This window comes from Babylonia areolata, chromosome 28, assembly GCF_041734735.1.
Source record: "Babylonia areolata isolate BAREFJ2019XMU chromosome 28, ASM4173473v1, whole genome shotgun sequence".
Classification (NCBI taxonomy): domain Eukaryota; kingdom Metazoa; phylum Mollusca; class Gastropoda; order Neogastropoda; family Buccinidae; genus Babylonia; species Babylonia areolata.
In genome coordinates this window covers 27,284,328-27,306,340 of record NC_134903.1, presented here as the reverse complement: position 1 = coordinate 27,306,340, position 22,013 = coordinate 27,284,328, and the positions used below count along the sequence as shown (strand labels likewise).

The window sequence follows — 22,013 nt, the reverse complement described above, 5'->3', positions numbered from 1 at the left end:
ATTACACAACCCTGTCCCAGAGACACCAGGGACATCAAGTCTTTTGTTGCCAAATGTCTGCCATCCTATGCATAGGCAACATACCAGTGCTGTCATTTTTTGACAACGTCAAAAAAGGGGGGGGGGGGGGGGGGGGGGCAGGGGCGAGGGAGTGCCCATCGCCTGTCAGCTCGCATGGAGGAGCTCCACAGATCTGGCTGTCATGCCTGAGGCAGGCCCAACACGGTGACCTACCTCTGTCTCGTGCCACAGTTTCCTTCAAACACAAAAACCACTTCCACTATCGGCCCACATCCGTTGTGGAATCATCAGATCAAACCACATGCGCACCTCCTTGCATTGACGCTCATCCGCGCTCATCTGCTCAGCTGTGGTCCACAGACCTCCCCCACAATACAGCTGTGGACCTCTGTCTTCTTTACCCGCACTAATGTCCTTAGGCGACACAGTACACTCTACTTTCGTCAAATTCTACTTGAGGGACACCTATCGCCTAAGGGATAATGGCTCATCGACTTCTACCAGAGAGATGTCGCACGCCTGCGGGTTGATGGCGCAAGAGCCATCGCTTCTGTGGTAGCTGCACAACAGACCATCACAGCTCACAGACAGTAGAACAGGCGAGCCCTCCACCTTGTCGTGCTATTCTGCACTAGTTGGGTCACGGTTAAGTATGTGTAATTAAAAGGAAATTTTCTATCTAAAATTACGTTTAAATAACATACTTACCGTGACCCAAATTTAAGACCCTCCCGTCCTCCCCGCTTCCTGTTCTTCCTGCTTGCTGCGCTGGTGATGGCATATTGCCGTCAAAAGAGGGCGATAACCAGCGGGACAAAGGGGAGGTTACCTACTTCCGGGAGGTTATCGGCCGTAGTTTCGTCTGCTCCGCATGGGCGGATAGTTTGCACAGGACAGGAATGTCAGACCCCTGCCGGAGTCTGCACTAGTTGGGTCACGGTAAGTATGTTATTTAAACGTAATTTTAGATAGAAAATTTCCTTTTAACAGCAAAGTACTAATAAAAAAAAATATATTAAAAAAAGGACCCCCCCCCTTCCTCCCCTCCCCTCCCTCCACCCCACCCCCCAAAACAGCAACAGTACAGGCTGACAACTTCGAAAAGTCCCAGGGCAATATAAAAAAAAAAAAAAAAAATGTAAGTACATTGATGATTATTACAGAGAGGTTAACAAAAAAAAAAAAAAAAAAAAAAAGGTTTGTAGTGTTGTGCTGAGGAAGTTCAACCCTTTGCCCTCAGACCACAGGAAATGGGATGCTGTTCACCTTTAACCCTGTCACCGGAGCCATGCTGAACGATGTACCCACTAATGGCCTTGACCTGGGCTACAAGGTCATCCAGGCACAGCTTCTGAATGACGCCCCAGACGAGAACTTTTTGAAAGGACTGTTGCTGGTGGATTCCAATGTCAAGGTAGTTTGTTGACCTTTGACCTGCCCTAGGGAGCTAATTGCAGTTGTATTTAATTTTTGTTTTGTTTTTGTTGTTGTTGTTGTTTTTGTTGTTGTTGTCTGATGTGATGAAGTGAACAACAGTATGTGAACGATTGCTTCAGATCAGTCCACATTACTTGCTGAGTGTTCTGCTTGGTTTTGTTGGTGTTTGTTGTGGAGGATAATTGTTGTTGTTTTTTTACATTTTATTTACACGTGCTTTTTTTGTTGTTGACATTATGTGACATAGAAAAGGCAGGTGTAGGGTTCATTTCTGTGGGGGGGAGTAGGGGGGGTGTGCTTGCATTTTCATGTGTTTGTGGGTGTGTGCTTTTTTCCTTATTTTTGTGTTAGTGTTTTACATAAAGACTCGAGTCCTGATCAGCACGTTGGGTATATGGGAAAATTCAGCATCAGCCTTTTTATTTCTTTCATTTTTTGTCCCCATGCTTTGACAGCTGCCAGAAACTGACAGTGAAAGTCCTGACACGCTTTCAGGTGCACTTTTTCCCGACGTCCATGAAGTCTGTGGTGCAGGCGCAGAACAGCAAAATGTTTATCCACGTCACAGACACAGAGGCCGGACTGATGAAAGGCTACTGGCTGCTGTCCAGGGGAGATGTGAGTGTGAGGGAGAGGGGAGAGGGAGGAGGGGAGGGACAGACTGTGAATGTACCGTAAAGTTCGTCTGTTGACCGCACTGGTAAATAAGCCGACACACTAAATTTTGGAAAAAATTGAATTTGATACATACATAAGCCGCACTGGCTTATAAGTCGCACTTATTTCCGGTACTGGAACACATACTGTTATTACAGAAAAGCTGTCGATACTGTAGGTTATGAAATAAACACAAGCGGGAACAACACAAAGAAAAGCAAGCGAAAATAGCCAGTGCCACAAAAAAATAAAAAATAAACACAATGAAAATAAGATACATAATTTAGGGATAGTCACATTTATTCAACGTCATCCTGCTCACTGAAATCTTCGTTTTCAGTGTCCGAGTTCAAGAGAACCAGCACTGCTTCTCCACCATCTTGTCACTGACATCAGCCTCACTTTCACTTCATGAACATGAACACAAAGTGGTGGTCACTGCTGGTTTGCCACTTGCACTGTCGTCTGCTAGGTCGATCGCCTTCAATTTGAAGGCTGAATCATAGGCATTATGTTGCGTTTTCAGCATGATGAAGGTGTACGCTTGAGCAGAGTAGAACTGAATGCTGATCTGAAGGCTTTAATGTGTGGGGATTTGATTTATAAAACGTGAACAATTAGCACACTATCCTGAAGCTCATCCAAAAATTCATGGACAGAAATCATGATTTTGTTGAAGGTTGTTAAAAAAATCGTTAAAATCCTCAAATAAGCCGCATCATTGTATAAGCCGCAGAGGTAGAAGCAGGGGTAAAAAGTCGCGGCTTATAGACCGAACTTTACGGTAGATACAAATGTTGACCTATATCAAGGCCTTGGCCCCATGGTGATGGGGCTAATACAAAAGAACATAATACAATGACACTAGTATAGATAACCTTCAACAGACATGAGTTCCACAAAAGAATATTAACAGACAGCATTGCGTAGCCTCTTGCATGCTTAAGTAAATATACATAGCTGAATTAAAGAGACCTGTCTCATACCTTGTTGACAACAACATATTTAGTCAGAAATCACACGGTTCTGCATGATGATGATATGGATACTTATATTGCTCCTTTCGTCGTTTGAAGACCAAGCTGTAGGTGCTTTACAAACTCCGAGTCATTTACATGGTTCTGTATAACACTTTGAAATTATTGATTTCACTTTAAGATCATGAAGAGCAGGGCAGTAAAACAAAAAGTTGATTAAAAGGAGAGAGAGAGAGAGAAACAGAGAGGGAGGGGAGAGAAAGGAGACAGGAGGGAGAGAGAGAGTGGGAATAGGAAGTCAGGAGAGTGTGGGAGAGGGAGGAGAGAGAGAGGGGGAGTAGGAAAAGTCAGCTGAGAATGGGAGAGGGGGGCTTGAGTGTGTGCAGAAGAGTCACAGAGAGAGAGAGAATTTGGGGGATGAGTGAGGAAGGGGTGAGAAATAAATGACAATTGGGGGTACAAGAATTGAATGAACGGACTGTAACCAAAGAGAATTATGGGTACAGGAAGTGGATGAACACAGACTATAACCACGGAGAATTATGGGTACAGGAAGTGGATGAATGGACTGTAACCAAAGAGAATTGTGGGTACAGGAAGTGGATGAACACAGACTATAACCAAGGAGAACTGTGGGTACAGGAAGTGGATGAACACAGACTATAACCAAGGAGAATTGTGGGTACAGGAAGTGGATGAATGGACTGTAACCAAGGAGAATTGTGGGTACATGAAGTGGATAAACACAGACTATAACCAAGGAGAATTGTGGGTACAGGAAGTGGATGAATGGACTGTAACCAAGGAGAATTGTGGGTACATGAAGTGGATGAACACAGACTATAACCAAGGAGAATTGTGGGTACAGGAAGTCGATGAACACAGACTATAACCACGGAGAATTATGGGTACAGGAAGTGGATGAATGGACTGTAACCAAGGAGAATTGTGGGTACAGGAAGTGGATGAACACAGACTATAACCAAGGAGAATTGTGGGTACAGGAAGTGGATGAACACAGACTATAACCAAGGAGAATTGTGGGTACAGGAAGTGGATGAACACAGACTATAACCAAGGAGAATTGTGGGTACAGGAAGTGGATGAACACAGACTATAACCAAGGAGAACTGTGGGTACAGGAAGTGGATGAACACAGACTATAACCAAGGAGAACTGTGGGTACAGGAAGTGGATGAACACAGACTATAACCTAGGAGAATTGTGGGTACAGGAAGTGGATAAACACAGACTATAACCAAGGAGAATTGTGGGTACAGGAAGTGGATGAACACAGACTATAACCAAGGAGAATTGTGGGTACAGGAAGTGGATGAACACAGACTATAACCAAGGAGAATTGTGGGTACAGGAAGTGGATGAATGGACTGTAACCAAGGAGAATTGTGGGTACAGGAAGTGGATGAACACAGACTATAACCAAGGAGAACTGTGGGTACAGGAAGTGGATGAACACAGACTATAACCAAGGAGAACTGTGGGTACAGGAAGTGGATGAACACAGACTATAACCATGGAGAATTGTGGGTACAGGAAGTGGATAAACACAGACTATAACCAAGGAGAACTGTGGGTACAGGAAGTGGATGAACACAGACTATAACCAAGGAGAACTGTGGGTACAGGAAGTGGATGAATGGACTGTAACCAAGGAGAATTGTGGGTACATGAAGTGGATAAACACAGACTATAACCAAGGAGAATTGTGGGTACAGGAAGTGGATGAATGGACTGTAACCAAGGAGAATTGTGGGTACATGAAGTGGATGAACACAGACTATAACCAAGGAGAATTGTGGGTACAGGAAGTGGATGAATGGACTGTAACCAAGGAGAATTGTGGGTACATGAAGTGGATGAACACAGACTATAACCAAGGAGAATTGTGGGTACAGGAAGTGGATGAATGGACTGTAACCAAGGAGAGATGTAGGTACAGGAAAAGAAAGAACAGACTATAACAAAGATTATGGGTATCAGCAGAAGTTGATCAATGGACTAGAACCAAAGATTATTGGTACAGGAAGCTGATGACTATAACCAAGGAGGATTGTGGGTACTTGGAGTGACTGAACAGACTATCAACAATGAGAATTATGGGTACAGGAAGTGGTTGAATTTAGTGTAACCAATGAGGATTAAGGGCACAGGAAGTGATTGAATGGATAAACAGTGAGGATTATTGGTACAGGAAATGAATTAATGGACTAAAATCAAGCAATGTTGTGTATTCCGGAAGCTGAAGAACAAATTATAAACAGTGAGGATTATGGGTAATGTCAGTGGATTAACAGACAGTAAACAATGATTATAGTTACAGAAAGTGACTGAATGGACTTTTAACAAAGAGGATTATGGGAACAGGAAGTGACTCAGAATGAACCATGAACAAGGATTGTGGAATAGAGTGTGAGCGAATGAACTATAAACGAGGAGGATTATGGGAACAGGAAGCAAGAAAATGAACTATAAAGAGTGAGAATTATGGGTACAGGAAGTGACTGAATGAAGTATGGACATTGAAAAATACGAGAACAGGAAGTGGGTGAGCGGGCCATAATCAGGGAGGGTTGTGGGTACAGGAAGTGACAGCAGAGAACGTGTGGAACATCGACCTGCAGGGCGGACAGCAGTTGGTCACCGGCGTGTACACCAAACGACCCATTGGTGAGTTTTTATGACCTGCACAGTAAATGACACATAAGTAAGTGTTCCTTACCTGTACAGCAAACGACCCACAGTGAGTGCTATCTATAGCAAACGACCCATAGGTGAGTGTTATCGACCACAGGTGAGTGTTATCTATAGCAAACGACCCATAGGTGAGTGTTATCGACCACAGGTGAGTGTTATCTATAGCAAACGACCCATAGGTGAGTGTATCTTACCTGCACAGCAAACGACCCACAAGTGAGTGTTATCTATAGCAAACGACCCATAGGTGAGTGTTTCTTTCCTGTACAGCAAACGATCCACAGGTGAGTGTTATCAACCACAGGTAAGTGTTATCTATAGCAAACGATCCACAGGTGAGTGTTATCTATAGCAAACGACCCATAGGTGAGTGTTTCTTACCTGTACAGCAAACGACCCACAGGTGAGTGTTACTTATCTATAGCAAACGACCCATAGGTGAGTGTTTCTTACCTGTACAGCAAACGACCCACAGGTGAGTGTTACTTATCTATAGCAAACGACCCATAGGTGAGTGTTTCTTACCTGTATAGCAAACGACCCACAGGTGAGTGTTATCGACCACAGGTGAGTGTTATCTATAGCAAACGACCCATGGGTGAGTGTTTCTTACCTGTACAGCAAATGACCCACAGGTGAGTGTTATCTATAGCAAATGACCCATAGGTGAGTGTTTCTTACCTGCACAGCAAACAACCCACAAGTGAGTGTTATCTATAGCAAACAACCCATAGGTGAGTGTTTCTTACCTGTACAGCAAACGACCCATAGGTGAGTGTTTCTTACCTGTACAGCAAACGACCCATAGGTGAGTGTTTCTTTCCTGTACAGCAAACGACCCACAGGTGAGTGTTACTTATCTATAGCAAACAACCCATAGGTGAGTGTTTCTTACCTGTACAGCAAATGACCCATGAATGAGTTCCTTATCTGTAGCAAATGACCCATAGGTGAGTGTTTCTTTCCTGTAGCAAATGACCCATAGGTGAGTGTTTCTTACCTGTAGCAAATGACCCATAGGTGAGTGTTTCTTACCTGTAGCAAATGACCCATAGGTGAGTGTTTCTTACCTATAGCAAATGAACCATAGGTGAGTGTTTCTTTCCTGTAGCAAATGACCCATAGGTGAGTGTTTCTTTCCTGTAGCAAATGACCCATAGGTGAGTGTTTCTTTCCTGTAGCAGACATTCAGTATGTGAGTGTTTCTTACCTGTACAGCAATGACTCAAAAGTAACGGTTTCTCATCTGTACAGCAAACCACAGTTTCTTATTTTTGTTAAAAGGACTCTCTGTCACTCCTCTTGATCTCCGATAACTTCACTCACTCTGGACGACTAGTTCTCTCCCTTGCTTTTCCCTACAGATGACCCATTTGTTAGGGTTAGGAAAAAAATCACAAAAAATACAAAACATAAAGTAACTGAATGAAACTCACTGTACTTGACCCACTGACCCCTCTTCTCATGTCGTGTGAACGCCCACCCCCTCCCTCTTCACTGTTCTCAGAAACTGAATCACTATCAGTAACTTCTTGCTGGTAGCTTTCTTCACTGCAGATACTTTATTCAACGTCTTCATCATCCTCGTCGATGTCAAAACCTTCAGTTTGAAGCATTTCAATCACTTCAGCAGCGGTAAAAGCCGCTGTCATGATCTAGTTTGCTCCAAAAATTTCCACTTGTATCACCTGCGACGCCATTTTCGATATATATGCAGATTAGCTTGTCATGTGGGGTCCTGAACTCGCCGGCGCGCTGTGGAGTGTGTTGTTACGGAATCTCATGAAGAAACTTTCCATCCGACCCTTGACACATTCGCAGTGCCCGGTGTAGCTGTGATTGTTACGCTACCCCATGAGGAAAACGTGGACAAAAAATGTAATTGTCGAAAGCGCTATAGCGTTCCGTCGTCCGGAGTGAGTGAAGAAATCCCAGGGACTCGCAGTCATACACTGCTAACTGCACCCTGCAGGAATGGATAGTGCAGGTAGTTGTTGATAAAAAGTTGAAAAACATTGAGGCTTTGACGAGAGTCTTGGTAACAGATGTCAAGAAGCAGTCCTCTTTTTTTTCCCATATAAAAAAGAACAAAAACAAACTGAAAACAAGTTCTCTCTGGAAAAATAAGTTAAACATGAAAAAAGCTGAAAGCTTTTGAATTTATTCTCTGTGAAAAAAAAGGTTCTATGAGAAAAAACAACAACACTTCTTCACAACTTCACCATAGAAAAGTAAGTTTGTGTTTCTTTTTTCTATGTGTCCGTTGATTTAAAGAAAAATTCCAATCACATCAGCAGTTAAATATGATCATATTTTAACAACAGAGCATGTAATTGTTGCTTCTTTTTTTTTCTTTTCCCCCCATCATTAGCTGACATTGACCATTTTTTATTTACAGGGTATGTTGCTATTACTCTTTTTTTTTTCTTTTTTTCATATTTTTTCTATTTATTACACCAGAGGCTAAATATTACCAGTTTTGTAACAGCACGTGTAGGTGTTTCCTTTATCTTCTTTTAAAAAAAAAATTTTTTTGACTTGCAGCAGTAGCTGAATTACTTTAGTTTTATGACATCAGCGATGACATTTGGCAACGATGACATTTGGCAGTGATGACATTTGGCACACAGCACCAGTGTATGACAGTCAGTCGTGTCTATGACCACCAGAACAGCAGAGGAGGCAACTGCTGTCCCAGTCGTTTGGGCTAGAATTCGATTATAGTGGAGACTGTCTTGCCCAAGTTAAATAATCACTGCCTCGGCCAAGAGAGCTTTAGGACAATCAACGTTGGCATGTTCCCCAAAGACCAGCCATCCCTCCAACACAAAGAGCAAGCACAATCTTGCCTCCTAGTTTTAGAGTAGTCACAGTCCTTTACAAGAGACTGAGTTGTAAATAACTCCTGTTGCCGTGGAGAAACCATTGACCACACAGCTGTCTCTTTGCTGTTGGCCCAGCTGTAAGCTGATGGCAGTGTGTGATAACAAGCCAGGCGTCGAGCCTTAGTGATGACAGTGCTGTGGCTGTTTGTCTTACAGAGCACGTGCACTCCCAGGGAAGAGTGCTCGGGGACCGAAGTGTGTTGTACAAATACCTCAATCCCAACATGGTGGTGGTGGTAGCTGAGGGCGAGGAGGCTTCGTCAACTACTTCTGCTAAAGGTCAGTGTGCACGATTGTCATGCTTGGTGTCAGATACCTGACAGTGTGAAAAGTTTGTCTGTGGGGGGTGTGTTTGTATGAGAAAGAGTTAAGAATGTCATGATTGTTGTGTCTTTTATGTGTGTGTGTGTGTGTGTGTGTGCAAGAGAAAGAGTGATTTATGAATGTGATGGTTGTAGTATCTTTATGTGTGTATGAGAAAGAGTTAAGAATGTCACGATTGTTTTGTCTTTTATGTGTGTGTGTGTGTGTGTGCAAGAGAAAGAGTGATTTATGAATGTGATGGTTGTAGTATCTTTATGTGTGTATGAGAAAGAGTTAAGAATGTCATGATTGTTGTGTCTTTTATGTGTGTGTGTGTGTGTGTGTGTGCAAGAGAAAGAGTGATTTATGAATGTGATGGTTGTAGTATCTTTATGTGTGTATGAGAAAGAGTGGTTTATGAACCTGGGAAATGGTATCGTGGATGTGGATGCGTACATGAGAAAGGTGGTTTGTGTGTGTGTGTGTGTGTGTGACTACATGAGAAAAGTAGCATGTGGAAGTGTGTGTGTGTGTGTTTGAGAAATGTGTCATGTGTGTGTACATGAGAAAGGTGGTGTGTAGCAGTGTGTGTTTTTGTGTGTGTGTGTGTGCACAAGAAAGGTGTGTGGCAGTGTGTGTGTGTGTGTTCATGAGAAGGGTAGTGTGTGGAGGTGTGTGTGTGTGTTCATGAGAAAGGTGTGTGGAAGTGTGTGTGTGTTCATGAGAAAGGTGTGTGGAAGTGTGTGTGTTCATGAGAAAGGTGTGTGGCAGTGTGTGTGTGTGTTCATGAGAAAGGTAGTGTGTGGCAGTGTGTGTGTGTTCATGAGAAAGGTGTGTGGAAGTGTGTGTGTTCATGAGAAAGGTGTGTGGCAGTGTGTGTGTGTTCATGAGAAAGGTGTGTGGAAGTGTGTGTGTGTTCATGAGAAAGGTGTGTGGAAGTGTGTGTCTGTTCATGAGAAAGGTGTGTGGAAGTGTGTGTGTGTTCATGAGAAAGGTGTGTGGCAGTGTGTGTGTGTTCATGAGAAAGGTGTGTGGCAGTGTGTGTGTGTTCATGAGAAAGGTGTGTGGCAGTGTGTGTGTGTGTTCATGAGAAAGGTGTGTGGCAGTGTGTGTGTGTTCATGAGAAAGGTGTGTGGAAGTGTGTGTGTGTTCATGAGAAAGGTGTGTGGCAGTGTGTGTGTGTACATGAGAAAGGTGTGTGGAAGTGTGTGTGTGTGTACATGAGAAAGGTAGTGTGTGGAAGTGTGTGTGTGTTCATGAGAAAGGTGTGTGGCAGTGTGTGTGTGTTCATGAGAAAGGTGTGTGGAAGTGTGTGTGTGTTCATGAGAAAGGTGTGTGGCAGTGTGGGTGTGTTCATGAGAAAGGTGTGTGCCAGTGTGTGTGTGTTCATGAGAAAGGTGTGTGGCAGTGTGTGTGTGTACATGAGAAAGGTGTGTGGAAGTGTGTGTGTGTGTACATGAGAAAGGTAGTGTGTGGAAGTGTGTGTGTGTTCATGAGAAAGGTGTGTGGCAGTGTGTGTGTGTTCATGAGAAAGATGTGTGGAAGTGTGTGTGTTCATGAGAAAGGTGTGTGGCAGTTTGTGTGTGTTCTTGAGAAAGGTGTGTGGAAGTGTGTGTGTGTTCATGAGAAAGGTGTGTGGCAGTGTGGGTGTGTTCATGAGAAAGGTGTGTGCCAGTGTGTGTGTGTTCATGAGAAAGGTGTGTGGCAGTGTGTGTGTGTACATGAGAAAGGTGTGTGGAAGTGTGTGTGTGTGTACATGAGAAAGGTAGTGTGTGGAAGTGTGTGTGTGTTCATGAGAAATGTGTGTGGCAGTGTGTGTGTGTTCATGAGAAAGGTGTGTGGAAGTGTGTGTGTGTTCATGAGAAGGGTAGTGTGTGGCAGTGTGGGTGTGTTCATGAGAAAGGTGTGTGGCAGTGTGTGTGTGTTCATGAGAAAGGTAGTGTGTGGAAGTGTGTGCATGAGAGAGAGAAAGGTGGTGTGTGGCAATGTGTGTATCTACATGAGAAAGGGTGACGGTGAAAAATGGTGATGGTGTGTGTATCTACATGAGAAAGGGTGACGGTATGTGTGTGTACATGAGAAAGGTGTGTGGCAGTGTGTGTGTTCATGAGAAAGGGTGACGGTGAGAAAGGGTGATGGTGTGTGTATCTACATGAGAAAGGGTGACGGTATGTGTGTACATGAGAAAGGGTGACGGTGTGTGTGTGTACATGAGAAAGGTGTGTGGCAGTGTGTGTGTTCATGAGAAAGGGTGACGGTGAGAAAGGGTGATGGTGTGTGTATCTACATGAGAAAGGGTGACGGTATGTGTGTACATGAGAAAGGGTGACGGTGTGTGTGTGTACATGAGAAAGGTGTGTGGCAGTGTGTGTGTTCATGAGAAAGGGTGACGGTGAGAAAGGGTGATGGTGTGTGTATCTACATGAGAAAGGGTGACGGTATGTGTGTACATGAGAAAGGGTGACGGTGTGTGTGTGTACATGAGAAACGTGTCGTGTGACGGTGTGTGGCAGTGTGTACATGAGAAACGTGTCATGTGACAGGCCCCTCAGGGTTCTTCAACGTGTACCTGGTTGACGCGGTGACGGGCCACATCGTGTTCCACGAGAACCACAAGCGAACCCGTGGCCCTGTCAACGTGGTGCACGCCGAGAACTGGGTGGTGGTAAGCGGCCAACACTTTCACTTCCTTTTTTTTTTTTTTTTTGTGTGTGTGTTCATGAGAAAGGTGTGTGGCAGTGTGTGTGTGTACATGAGAAAGGTGTGTGGAAGGTGTGTGGCAGTGTGTGTGTGTTCATGAGAAAGGTGTGTGGCAGTGTGTGTGTGTTCATGAGAAAGGTGTGTGGCAGTGTGTGTGTGTTCATGAGAAAGGTGTGTGCCAGTGTGTGTGTGTTCATGAGAAAGGTGTGTGGCAGTGTGTGTGTGTACATGAGAAAGGTGTGTGGAAGTGTGTGTGAACACTTTCACTTCCATTTTATTTTTTTTTTTTTTTTTTTTTTTGCTGCCCCATCATCTGCACCATTTCAGTGGCATTACTCCCATGCCACTCGTTCCAAGTTCCTCTTACACAGCCACACCTATGTTCGTCTGTCGTAGTCCCAGCGTCGGCAGTGTACAGGGAACTATTGATGTTAGGTCGCCAGGAGGCCACACACCAGAGGAGACCCAGCACAGCTGCTGAATCACTTTGGTGGTGTTCGGTAGTGCCTGTTCTGACATTTTTGGGACACCACCTACTAAGCCCCTTACTGATGGTAATAATGGCTTAGTCACGGAGCCAGACTGAGTATTTCCCCCAGAGTGGAGACCGCCACCATGGCAGTCCCCCATGAATCTGCCAACACTGAAGATCTTGACAAGACTCACCCCTAGCGTGGAAGTGAAGGGGTATCAAAACTGAGGGCACCATGAGAGCAGGGCATGAAAGGCAGCATAACTTTCACTTCCGCTTCCACTTTCACTTTCAAGGAGGTAATAGTAATTAGAGCATGACCATGTGAAACACATTGATGTACGATACGCCACACCACATCTTGTGCATGAAAATGTTTTTTAAATGAAGAAGAAAAAACAGAGCAACAGCAGATTCACAGATGCCAACTGTCACGATTTCGCCGTATTTTATTACGCTTGATCGCATTTTGTTCCTGTGTTACGCCAACATCAAAATTGTTCCAACGAGTTCATTTTTTTAACTTCATAGCATGGTCACATGCTTTCCTGTCGTAACATTATCCAGACGCTCTAGACCTATTGATCACGAGGCCAGGGCAGTCACTACTAACCTTGGTCTCACGTGATGATGCTCAGCAAATCGCATGTGTGTTTACATTGTTTGTATGCCTTGAAGATGATATGGACCTTTGCTGATGTGGCTTGGAGTCGGAGTGTTCCCACCAAATCCAAATATTCCTTCCAAATTTCCTGATTGTTCCTACAAACGCTTGACAGGTGTTGGCATCTCTGCGTATACGATATGCTACACCACATCTGCTGCATATAATTTTTCTTTTTCTGAATGAAAGAAAAGCAGCAGATGCCTGACTTTGGCATAGAGCCAACTCGCTGGTCAGGACTTGAGTGATAGCGTTGAGGAAGGGAGCGGACTTTTGAAAATTCTGTTTTCATTTATTTACGGATTTATTTTATTTATTTATTTATTTTATAATTCTATTATTATTTGGGGTACAATGAATGTATGTGTGTATATATATGTGTGTGTTTGTGAGTGTGCAGTACTCATTCTACAGCGAGAAGCACTGGCGCAACGAGATGGTGTGTGTGTGTGTGTGTCTCTCTCTCTCTCTATATATATATATATCTGTGTCTCTCTCCATATATATGTATATGAATATACATACATGTGTGTGTATGTGCAGTACTCATTCTACAGCAAAAAAGCACTGTCGCTATGAGAAAGCATGTGCATGTATGTATATATATATATATATATATATGTGTGTGTGTGTGTGTGTGTGTTGTGTGCAGTACTCGTTCTACAGCGAGAAGCACCGTCGCTATGAGATGGCGGTGTTGGAGCTGTACGAGGGCAAGGAACAGAGCAACTCCACAGCCTTCTCCTCCCTCTCTCCCCCACCCAACCCCCTGGTTCTCCGCCAGTCCTACATCTTCCCCGTCCCCATCCACTGCCTGGCCTCCTCCGTCACCGAGAAGGGCATCACCAACAAGAACCTCATCAGTGAGTTACCGCCCCTTCAGTGAGTTACTGCCCCTTCAATGAGTTACTGCCCCTTCAGTGAGTTACTACCCCTTCAGTGAGTTACTGCCCCTTCAGTGAGTTACTGCCCCTTCAGAGAGTTACTGCCCCTTCAGTGAGTTACTGCCCCTTCAGTGAGTTACAGCGAGTTACTGCCCTTTCAGTGAGTTACTGCCCCTTCAGTGAGCTACAGTGAGTTACTGCCCCTTCAGTGAGTTGCTGCCCCTGACACAGTTTCTGTTTCTATTTCTCAAGGAAGTATCACTGCGTTCAGACAAATCCATATACTCTACAATAAAGGGAGCACCAAAGCACTGAGAAAAAGAAACAAAAATCAGTACTGCCTGTGAGGAGGAGTTTCAGTTTCAGTTTCTCAAGGAGGCGTCACTGCGTTCAGACAAATCCATATACGCTACACCACATCTTCCAGGCAGATGCCTGACCAGCAGCATAACCCATCACGCCTAGTCAGGCCTTGAGTGCATCATGCATGTTTATGTATGTGTCAGAGTAGATGTTTGTCTCCCCTTACACTAGGCCTTGATCACTGGTGAACACTGGATCAAGAGTGCAGTGGCTGACTGTTTCTGCCACGATGCCTTGTGCAGTAGTACTAGAAGTAGCCAAGATTAAAGAGAGAACAGTGAGATTTCCCTTCCCACTTGTATTTGTATTGTATTTGTATTTCTTTTTATCACAACAGATTTCTCTGTGTGAAATTCGGGCTGCTCTCCCCAGGTAGAGCGCGTCACTACACTACAGCGCCACCCATTATTTTGTATTTTTTCCTGCGTGCAGTTTTATTTGTTTTTCCTATCGCAGTGGATTTTTTCTACAGAATTTTGCCAGTATCAACCCTTTTGTTGCCGTGGGTTCTTTTACGTGCGCTAAGTGCATGCTGCACACGGGACCTCGGTTTATCGTCTCATCCGAATGACTAGCGTCCAGACCACCACTCAAGGTCTAGTGGAGGGGGAGAAAATATCGGCAGCTGAGCCGTGATTCGAACCAGCGCGCTCAGATTCTCTCGCTTCCTAGGCGGACGCGTTACCTCTAGGCCATCACTCCACATGCCACTTGCCACATGTTCTGTTCTGTGTGTGTGAGAAATGCTGGCCTGTTCATGGACCTGGACAGAATCATGATCTGCATTCGTGCCCCTTGCATGTGGTGTTGTCCTGTGGGTCAGTGTTGGTGATGACGTGTTTTGTGACAGTGGCACTGAAGGTGGGCGGAGTGCTGTCCCTTCCCAAAGCTCTTCTGGATCCACGCCGTCCCTCCATCCCCAGTCAGGAGACCATGTGAGTTCTGTGGTGGTGGTGTGGTGGTGTGGTTGTTGTGGTGTGGTTGTGGTGGTGGTGGTGGTGGTGTGGTTGTGGTGGTGGTGTGGTAGTAGTGGTGTGGTCGTGTGATGGTGTGGTTATGGTGGTGGTGGTGGTGGTGGTGTGGTTGTGGTGGTGGTGTGGTAGTAGTGGTGTGGTCGTGTGGTGGTGTGGTTGTGGTGGTGGTGTGGTAGTAGTGGTGTGGTCGTGTGGTGGTGTGGTTGTGGTGGTCGTGTGGTGGTGTGGTTGTGGTGGTGGTGTGGTAGTAGTGGTGTGGTCGTGTGGTTGTGGTGGTCGTGTGATGGTGTGGTTGTGGTGGTGGTGGTGTGGTCGTGTGATGGTGTGGTTGTGGTGGTAGTGGTGTTCGTGTGATGGTGTGGTTGTGGTCGTAGTGGTTGTGTGATGGTTGTGGTGATGCTGTGATGAGCTGGTGTATCTACATCATATACTATAGTGTGGTTTTGTGTGTGTGTGTGTGTGTGTGTGTGTCATTCACTGCATTTCTGTAGAATTTAGAGGATGCTTTTACTATGAACAGAAATTATATTAAAAATTAAAAAAAGCCATTCATGATATCTTTGTACAGTTTAGATTTTATTTCTGTGAAATTACACTAATTTAGAATTGAAATGTTTGTTGTTGTTTGTGTTTGTGTGTGTGTGTGAGTGTTTGTGTGTGTGAGTGTGTGTACGAAACAGGAAAGAGCAGCATTGACTATGTTGTTGTAGAATTAAAAAAATTTTGGTCTATGATTCCAGAATTTAGATGATGTTCTTTTTTTCTGTGTGTATGTGTGTGTGTGTGCATGTGTGCATCTGTGTGTTTGCGGATCTGTGTGTGTGTCTGTGTGCGTGCATGCATCTGTGTGTGTGTGTGTGTGTGTGCCTGTGTGCTCATGTATGTGTGTGTGTCTGTGTGCGTGCATGCATCTGTGTGTGTGTGTGTGTGCCTGTGTGCTCATGTACGTGTGTCTGTGTGTGTGTGTGTGTGCCTGTGTGCTCATGTACGTGTGTCTGTGTGTGTGTGCCTGTGTGCTCATGTACGTGTGTCTGTGTGTGTGTGTGTGTGTGCCTGTGTGCTCATGTACGTGTGTCTGTGTGTGTGTGTGTGTGTGCCTGTGTGCTCATATACGTGTGTCTGTGTGTGTGCCTGTGTGCTCATGTACGTGTGTCTGCTCATGTATGTGTGTGTGTGTGTGTGTGCCCGTGTGCTCATGTACGTGTGTCTGTGTGTGTGTGTGTGTGCCTGTGTGCTCATGTACGTGTGTGTGTGTGTGTGTGTGCCTGTGTGCTCATGTATGTGTGTGTGTGTGTGTGTGCCTGTGTGCTCATGTATGTGTGTGTGTGTGTGTGTGCCTGTGTGCTCATGTACGTGTGTGTGTGTGTGTGTGTGCCTGTGTGCTCATGTATGTGTGTGTGTGTGTGTGTGTGTGTGTGTGCCTGTGTGCTCATGTACGTGTGTCTGTGTGTGTGTGTGCCTGTGTGCTCATGTATGTGTGTCTGTGTGTGTGTGTGTGCCTGTGTGCTCATGTATGTGTGTCTGTGTGTGTGTGTGTGTGCCTGTGTGCTCATGTATGTGTGTGTGTGTGCTCATGTACGTGTGTCTGTGTGTGTGTGCGCCTGTGCTCATGTACGTGTGTCTGTGTGTGTGCCTGTGTGCTCATGTACGTGCGTCTGTGTGTGTGCCTGTGTGCTCATGTACGTGTGTGTGTGTGTGCCTGTGTGCTCATGTACATGTGTGTGTGTGTGTGTGCCTGTGTGCTCATGTATGTGTGTCTGTGTGTGTGCTCATGTATGTGTGTGTGTGTGTGTGTGCCTGTGTGCTCATGTATGTGTGTGTGTGTGCCTGTGTGCTCATGTATGTGTGTGTGTGTGTGTGTGTGCCTGTGTGCTCATGTCTGTGTGTGTGTGTGTGTGTGTCCACCACAGGGAGGAAGGAACAATCCCCTACATCCCAGAGCTGCCGGTCAGCACGGAGAACTTCATCAACTACAACCGCAGCATCTTCAATGTGAGAGGCATCCACACTGCGCCCGCCGGGCTGGAGTCCACCTCCCTCGTCCTGGTCTATGGCACTGGTAAATCCACTCCCTACTGGGTTTTTTTCCACTTCTTTTAAATGATTGTTTGTTATCCAGTTGTATAGCAGAAGCAAATTTAATGGATAATAGAAAACAAACAAATAACAATAGCAAAGGAAAAAAATGTATGGCAGACACTGTTGCATTAGCTCCACACCGTTCTCATAATTCTCTCTTCATTGTGGAGCTGTGAACAAGCACAGGGAGGTTGGCTCTGACAAAAGCACACAAGCTGCTGCTGTTTTTTGGTGGTTTTTTTTTTTTATAGGGAGTGGTTGCCTAGTGGTATAGCATCCACCTAGGAAGCGAGAGAATGTAAGGCTGTGTGGTCAGATCCCGTGCATGTCAGTATTTTCTTTCCCTCCACCAGACCATGATTGGTGGTCTGGAGGCAAGTCATTGGGATGAGACGATCAATGGAGTCACTGTGTGCAGCATGCACGAAGTGTACAGAAAGCACAGCAGCAGAATGGATGAGACGATCAATGGAGTCACTGTGTGCAGCATGCACGAAGTGTACAGAAAGCACAGCAGCAGAATGGATGAGACGATAAATGGAGTCACTGTGTGCAGCATGCACGAAGTGTACAGAAAGCACAGCAGCAGAATGGATGAGACGATCAATGGAGTCACTGTGTGCAGCATGCACGAAGTGTACAGAAAGCACAGCAGCAGAATGGTGTCCCTGGCAAAATTTGGTAGAAAAATCCGCTTTGATAGTGGAACAAATACACTTGGTGGGTGGCTGTGCAATGTGGCAACGTGCTGTCCCTGGGGAGAGCAGTCCATATTTCATACAGAGAAATGTGTTGTGGCAAGGAGTACTATAGTCCACTACAATACAATACTGTAGTATACTATACAATGCAATACCTCTTTCTGTTAGCATAGCCTGCGTGTGGGTGAAACAGAGGTGCAATACTATACAATACCTCTTTCCGTTAGCATAGCCTGCGTGTGGGTGAGACAGAGGTGCTATACAATACCTCTTTCCGTTAGCATAGCCTGCGTGTGGGTGAGACAGAGGTGCAATACTACACAATACCTCTTTCCGTTAGCATAGCCTGCATGTGGGTGAGACAGAGATGCAATACTATACAATACCTCTTTCCGTTAGCATAGCCTGCGTGTGGGTGAGACAGAGATGCAATACTACACAATACCTCTTTCCGTTAGCATAGCCTGCGTGTGGGTGAGACAGAGGTGCAATACTACACAATACCTCTTTCCGTTAGCATAGCCTGCGTGTGGGTGAGACAGAGGTGCTATACAATACCTCTTTCCGTTAGCATAGCCTGCGTGTGGGTGAGACAGAGGTGCTATACAATACCTCTTTCCGTTAGCATAGCCTGCGTGTGGGTGAGACAGAGGTGCTATACAATACCTCTTTCCGTTAGCATAGCCTGCGTGTGGGTGAGACAGAGGTGCTATACAATACCTCTTTCCGTTAGCATAGCCTGCGTGTGGGTGAGACAGAGGTGCAATACTACACAATACCTCTTTCCGTTAGCATAGCCTGCGTGTGGGTGAGACAGAGATGCAATACTATACAATACCTCTTTCCGTTAGCATAGCCTGCGTGCGGGTGAGACAGAGATGCAGAGGAGCAAACGCTGAGAGTTCTGCTTCATTGTTTGATCTGTCCTCTTTGTGAAAACATTTCTTTTTCTTTTTCTCCCCTGATGTTGTGAAGAGTCGTTGAGGCACTGCACAGAACTGTTCACCAGACTCCTCCAGGTCAAAGCCTGGGTCTCTGCAGTTGGCTTTCCTGTCCGTATTTTCTCCCCCTCCTCTAGACCTTGAGTGGTGGTCTGGACGCTAGTCATTCGGATGAGACGATAAACCGAGGTCCCGTGTGCAGCATGCACTTAGCGCACGTAAAAGAACCCACAGCAACAAAAGGGTTGTTCCTGGCAAAATTCTGTAGAAAAAAGGAAATTTTCTATCTAAAATTACGTTTAAATAACATACTTACCGTGACCCAACTAGTGCAGACTCCGGCAGGGGTCTGACATTCCTGTCCTGTGCAAACTACTATCCGCCTATGCGGAGAAAATGAGAGAACTACGGCCGATAACCTCCCGGAGGTAGGTAACGTCCCCTTTGTCCCCCTGGTTATCGCCCTCTTTTTCCGGCAGCCATCTCGACACCTGTACCTGTGCACTTCATACGGCTAAGTTTTTCGCATTTTCTACCTGTCTATCGATTCTTTGGTGTTTCTGTTTTGTGTCCGATTATGTCTTCAAACAGGTCGCACAATTATGTAGCCCGATTAGGAGATCGGGCTAAAATTAAGGCACGATCGCTATCGATTCGCGATTCCATTTTGATAGGAAAAACAAATAAAACTGCATGCAGGAAAAAATGCAAAAAAAAAAAAGGGTGGTGCTGTAGTGTAGCAACGCACTCTCCCTGGGGAGAGCAGCCCGAATTTCACACAGAGAAGTTTTTTTGTTTTGTTTTTTTTTTAAATTTTTTTTTATGTATTTATCTATTATTTATTCACCCTTTTTTTTTTCTCAAGGCCTGACTAAGCACGTTGGGTTACGCTGCTGGTCAGGCATCTGCTTGGCAGATGTGGTGTAGCGTATATGGATTTGTCCGAACGCAGTGACGCCTCCTTGAGCTACTGAAACTGAAACAGAAACTGTCCATTCTGCAGTGTTGTCAGTCCCATCTTTTTTTATCCGTCTTCCCTTCAGTCTCCCTCCTTCAGTAATTCCTTTCTTCCATGCGTACAATGGGCCTCACGTTGACGAGAAAACTGTCCCTGTTCCAGACATTTTCTACACGCGGGTGATGCCATCCAAGATGTTTGACGTGTTGAAGGAGGACTTTGACTACATCTTCATCGCCGCTGTGTTGGCCATCATGATCCTCGTCTCCATTATCTCCCAGAAACTGGCCGCCAGGAAAGCTCTAAAACGGGCATGGAAGTAGACCTTAGATCACATGTGGGAGGGGAGGGGCGGTTTGTGTGTGTGAAAGGGAGACTGACTGTGAAGTTTGTAGGGTCATAGTTTCAGCTCTCTTTCATATTTTAAGAAACGCTCTGTGTATGTGTGTGTGTGTTTAACTGATGTATATTTCAAGAAAAAATGCTTGTGTTTTGGGGCTGGGTTGCATCATGAGTGATTTTTGCAGGGCGTAGTTTGTTAAGCGTTGTGGACTGTGTTCCCAAGTCTGTGGAATTAATGAGGAGTCCGAAATGTTTTTAACGCTATGCAAACTTAGCATTGCAAAGATCGCTGAGATGCTGAGATGATAAAGTTATTGTGATTGTGATTGATGGAACCCAGCCCAGATGGAATGAGTTGCTGTGTGGTGTAGTGTTGTGTTGTGTGTGATGATGATGATCATCATCAGTTTTTTTGTTGTTTTTTTTCGTATGTTCTCACACCCAGTGTTGGAGAATGCTCGGTGCATTTTCCTCTGATTGCAGGTGCTGTTGTCTGTCACTGATTCTAAGTTGTCTGTGTGTTGCACATCAGCTTTTGGGGTTTGTGGGATTATATCTGTGGAGGGGTGTGTGTCGTGAAGGAGTTGATCCGGGGGTGGGGGGGTGAGAGAGAAGATAAATTAGTGTGTCTGTTTTTCGTTTCTACATCAAGGTAAGTGTTTTAATTGCGTGTGTTTGGAGAGAGGAGGTTTTGAATTTTCTAACCCCCCCCCCCCCCCCCCCAAAAAAGCTGTATGTGTGTATTTTGTCGAAATGGAATTGTGTGTGTGTGAAGAATGTGTTTTGAATTGCTGTTGCTAGTTCTGGATGTGTTTAGTGGAAAAGCTTTGATGTGGTTTTTCATGTGAGTATTCTATGGAGTTGATTTTTTTAACAACATGATTTTGTTGTTTTATCTGTGTAATGTAACCAGATACAGAACATCAGAAGACTGACTGACTGTTGTTGTCATCACATAAATATGCCTCACAATATTCACAGTTCTTTACTTTTTGTGTTGTGTACTTCACATTTTTTTTTTTTTTCTTGGACTGTTGTGTATTGTATAACTCGGAAAGAACACTGACACAGCACATGTTACAGGACAGAGTTTCATCTGGTTCAACTTTGTGGTTGTCCTGGCCTTTGGCAGTATATTACACGTTCTCATTTTGTGCTGGAAATATTCATTGTGATGAAAGGATAACTTTGCATGTGTAGGCGTGCATTTGTTCGAGACAATTCTAGATGCGGAAATTGTTAATATGCATACAAAGTCAACTTGGTTTTAAAACTTTTCTTCCATCAGATTAGGAGGGTGGGGGCAAGGTAGACATTTTCAGCATTTGAGATGTTTCGAGTCAGAAAGTCTTAACAGACATGTCTGATTTCAAACCACATCAAAGACATGACTGCTTCAACTTCCAGTTGATCATGTGGGGTAAGGGTGGAGATAGCCCTGTCCAACACCCACCCCAAAGGCTATTAGTAGTGTGGAGATAGCCCTCTCCAACACCCCCCCAAAGGCTATTAGTAGGGTGGAGATAGCCCTCTCCAACACCCCCCCCCCCTCCCCCAAGGCTATTAGTAGGGTGGAGATAGCCCTCTCCAACACCCCCCCAAAGGCTGTTAGTAGTGTGGAGATAGCCCTCTCCAACACCCCCCCCAAAGGCTATTAGTAGTGTGGAGATAGCCCTCTCCAACACCCCCCCAAAGGCTATTAGTAGGGTGGAGATAGCCTTTGGGGGGTGGGTGTTGGAGAGGGCTATCTCCACCCTACTAATAGCCTTTGGGGGGTGGGTGTTGGAGAGGGCTACCTCCACACAACTAACAGCCTTTGGGGGGGTGTTGGAGAGGGCTATCTCCACCCTACTAATAGCCTGGGGGTGGGTGTTGGGGAGGGCTATCTCCACCCTACTAAGCCTGGGGGGGTGGGTGTTGGAGAGGGCTATCTCCACCCT

The 22,013-nt window shown here is 45.1% G+C and overlaps 1 protein-coding gene across 1 annotated transcript in view; it reads left to right on the top strand.

The window, feature by feature from the left end:
* Nucleotides 1-20,996, top strand: part of LOC143302033 (ER membrane protein complex subunit 1-like) — a 39,112-nt gene extending 18,116 nt beyond the window's left edge. The window contains exons 14-22 of the mRNA XM_076616520.1: nucleotides 1,243-1,435; nucleotides 1,954-2,076; nucleotides 5,696-5,780; nucleotides 8,849-8,971; nucleotides 11,539-11,660; nucleotides 13,484-13,694; nucleotides 14,929-15,013; nucleotides 16,963-17,111; nucleotides 19,894-20,996. Of these exons, the coding sequence (XP_076472635.1) occupies nucleotides 1,243-1,435; nucleotides 1,954-2,076; nucleotides 5,696-5,780; nucleotides 8,849-8,971; nucleotides 11,539-11,660; nucleotides 13,484-13,694; nucleotides 14,929-15,013; nucleotides 16,963-17,111; nucleotides 19,894-20,054 (1,252 nt within the window). The 3' untranslated portion in view covers nucleotides 20,055-20,996. The remainder of the gene's footprint in view (nucleotides 1-1,242; nucleotides 1,436-1,953; nucleotides 2,077-5,695; nucleotides 5,781-8,848; nucleotides 8,972-11,538; nucleotides 11,661-13,483; nucleotides 13,695-14,928; nucleotides 15,014-16,962; nucleotides 17,112-19,893) is intronic.
* Nucleotides 20,997-22,013: the final 1,017 nt, after the last annotated feature.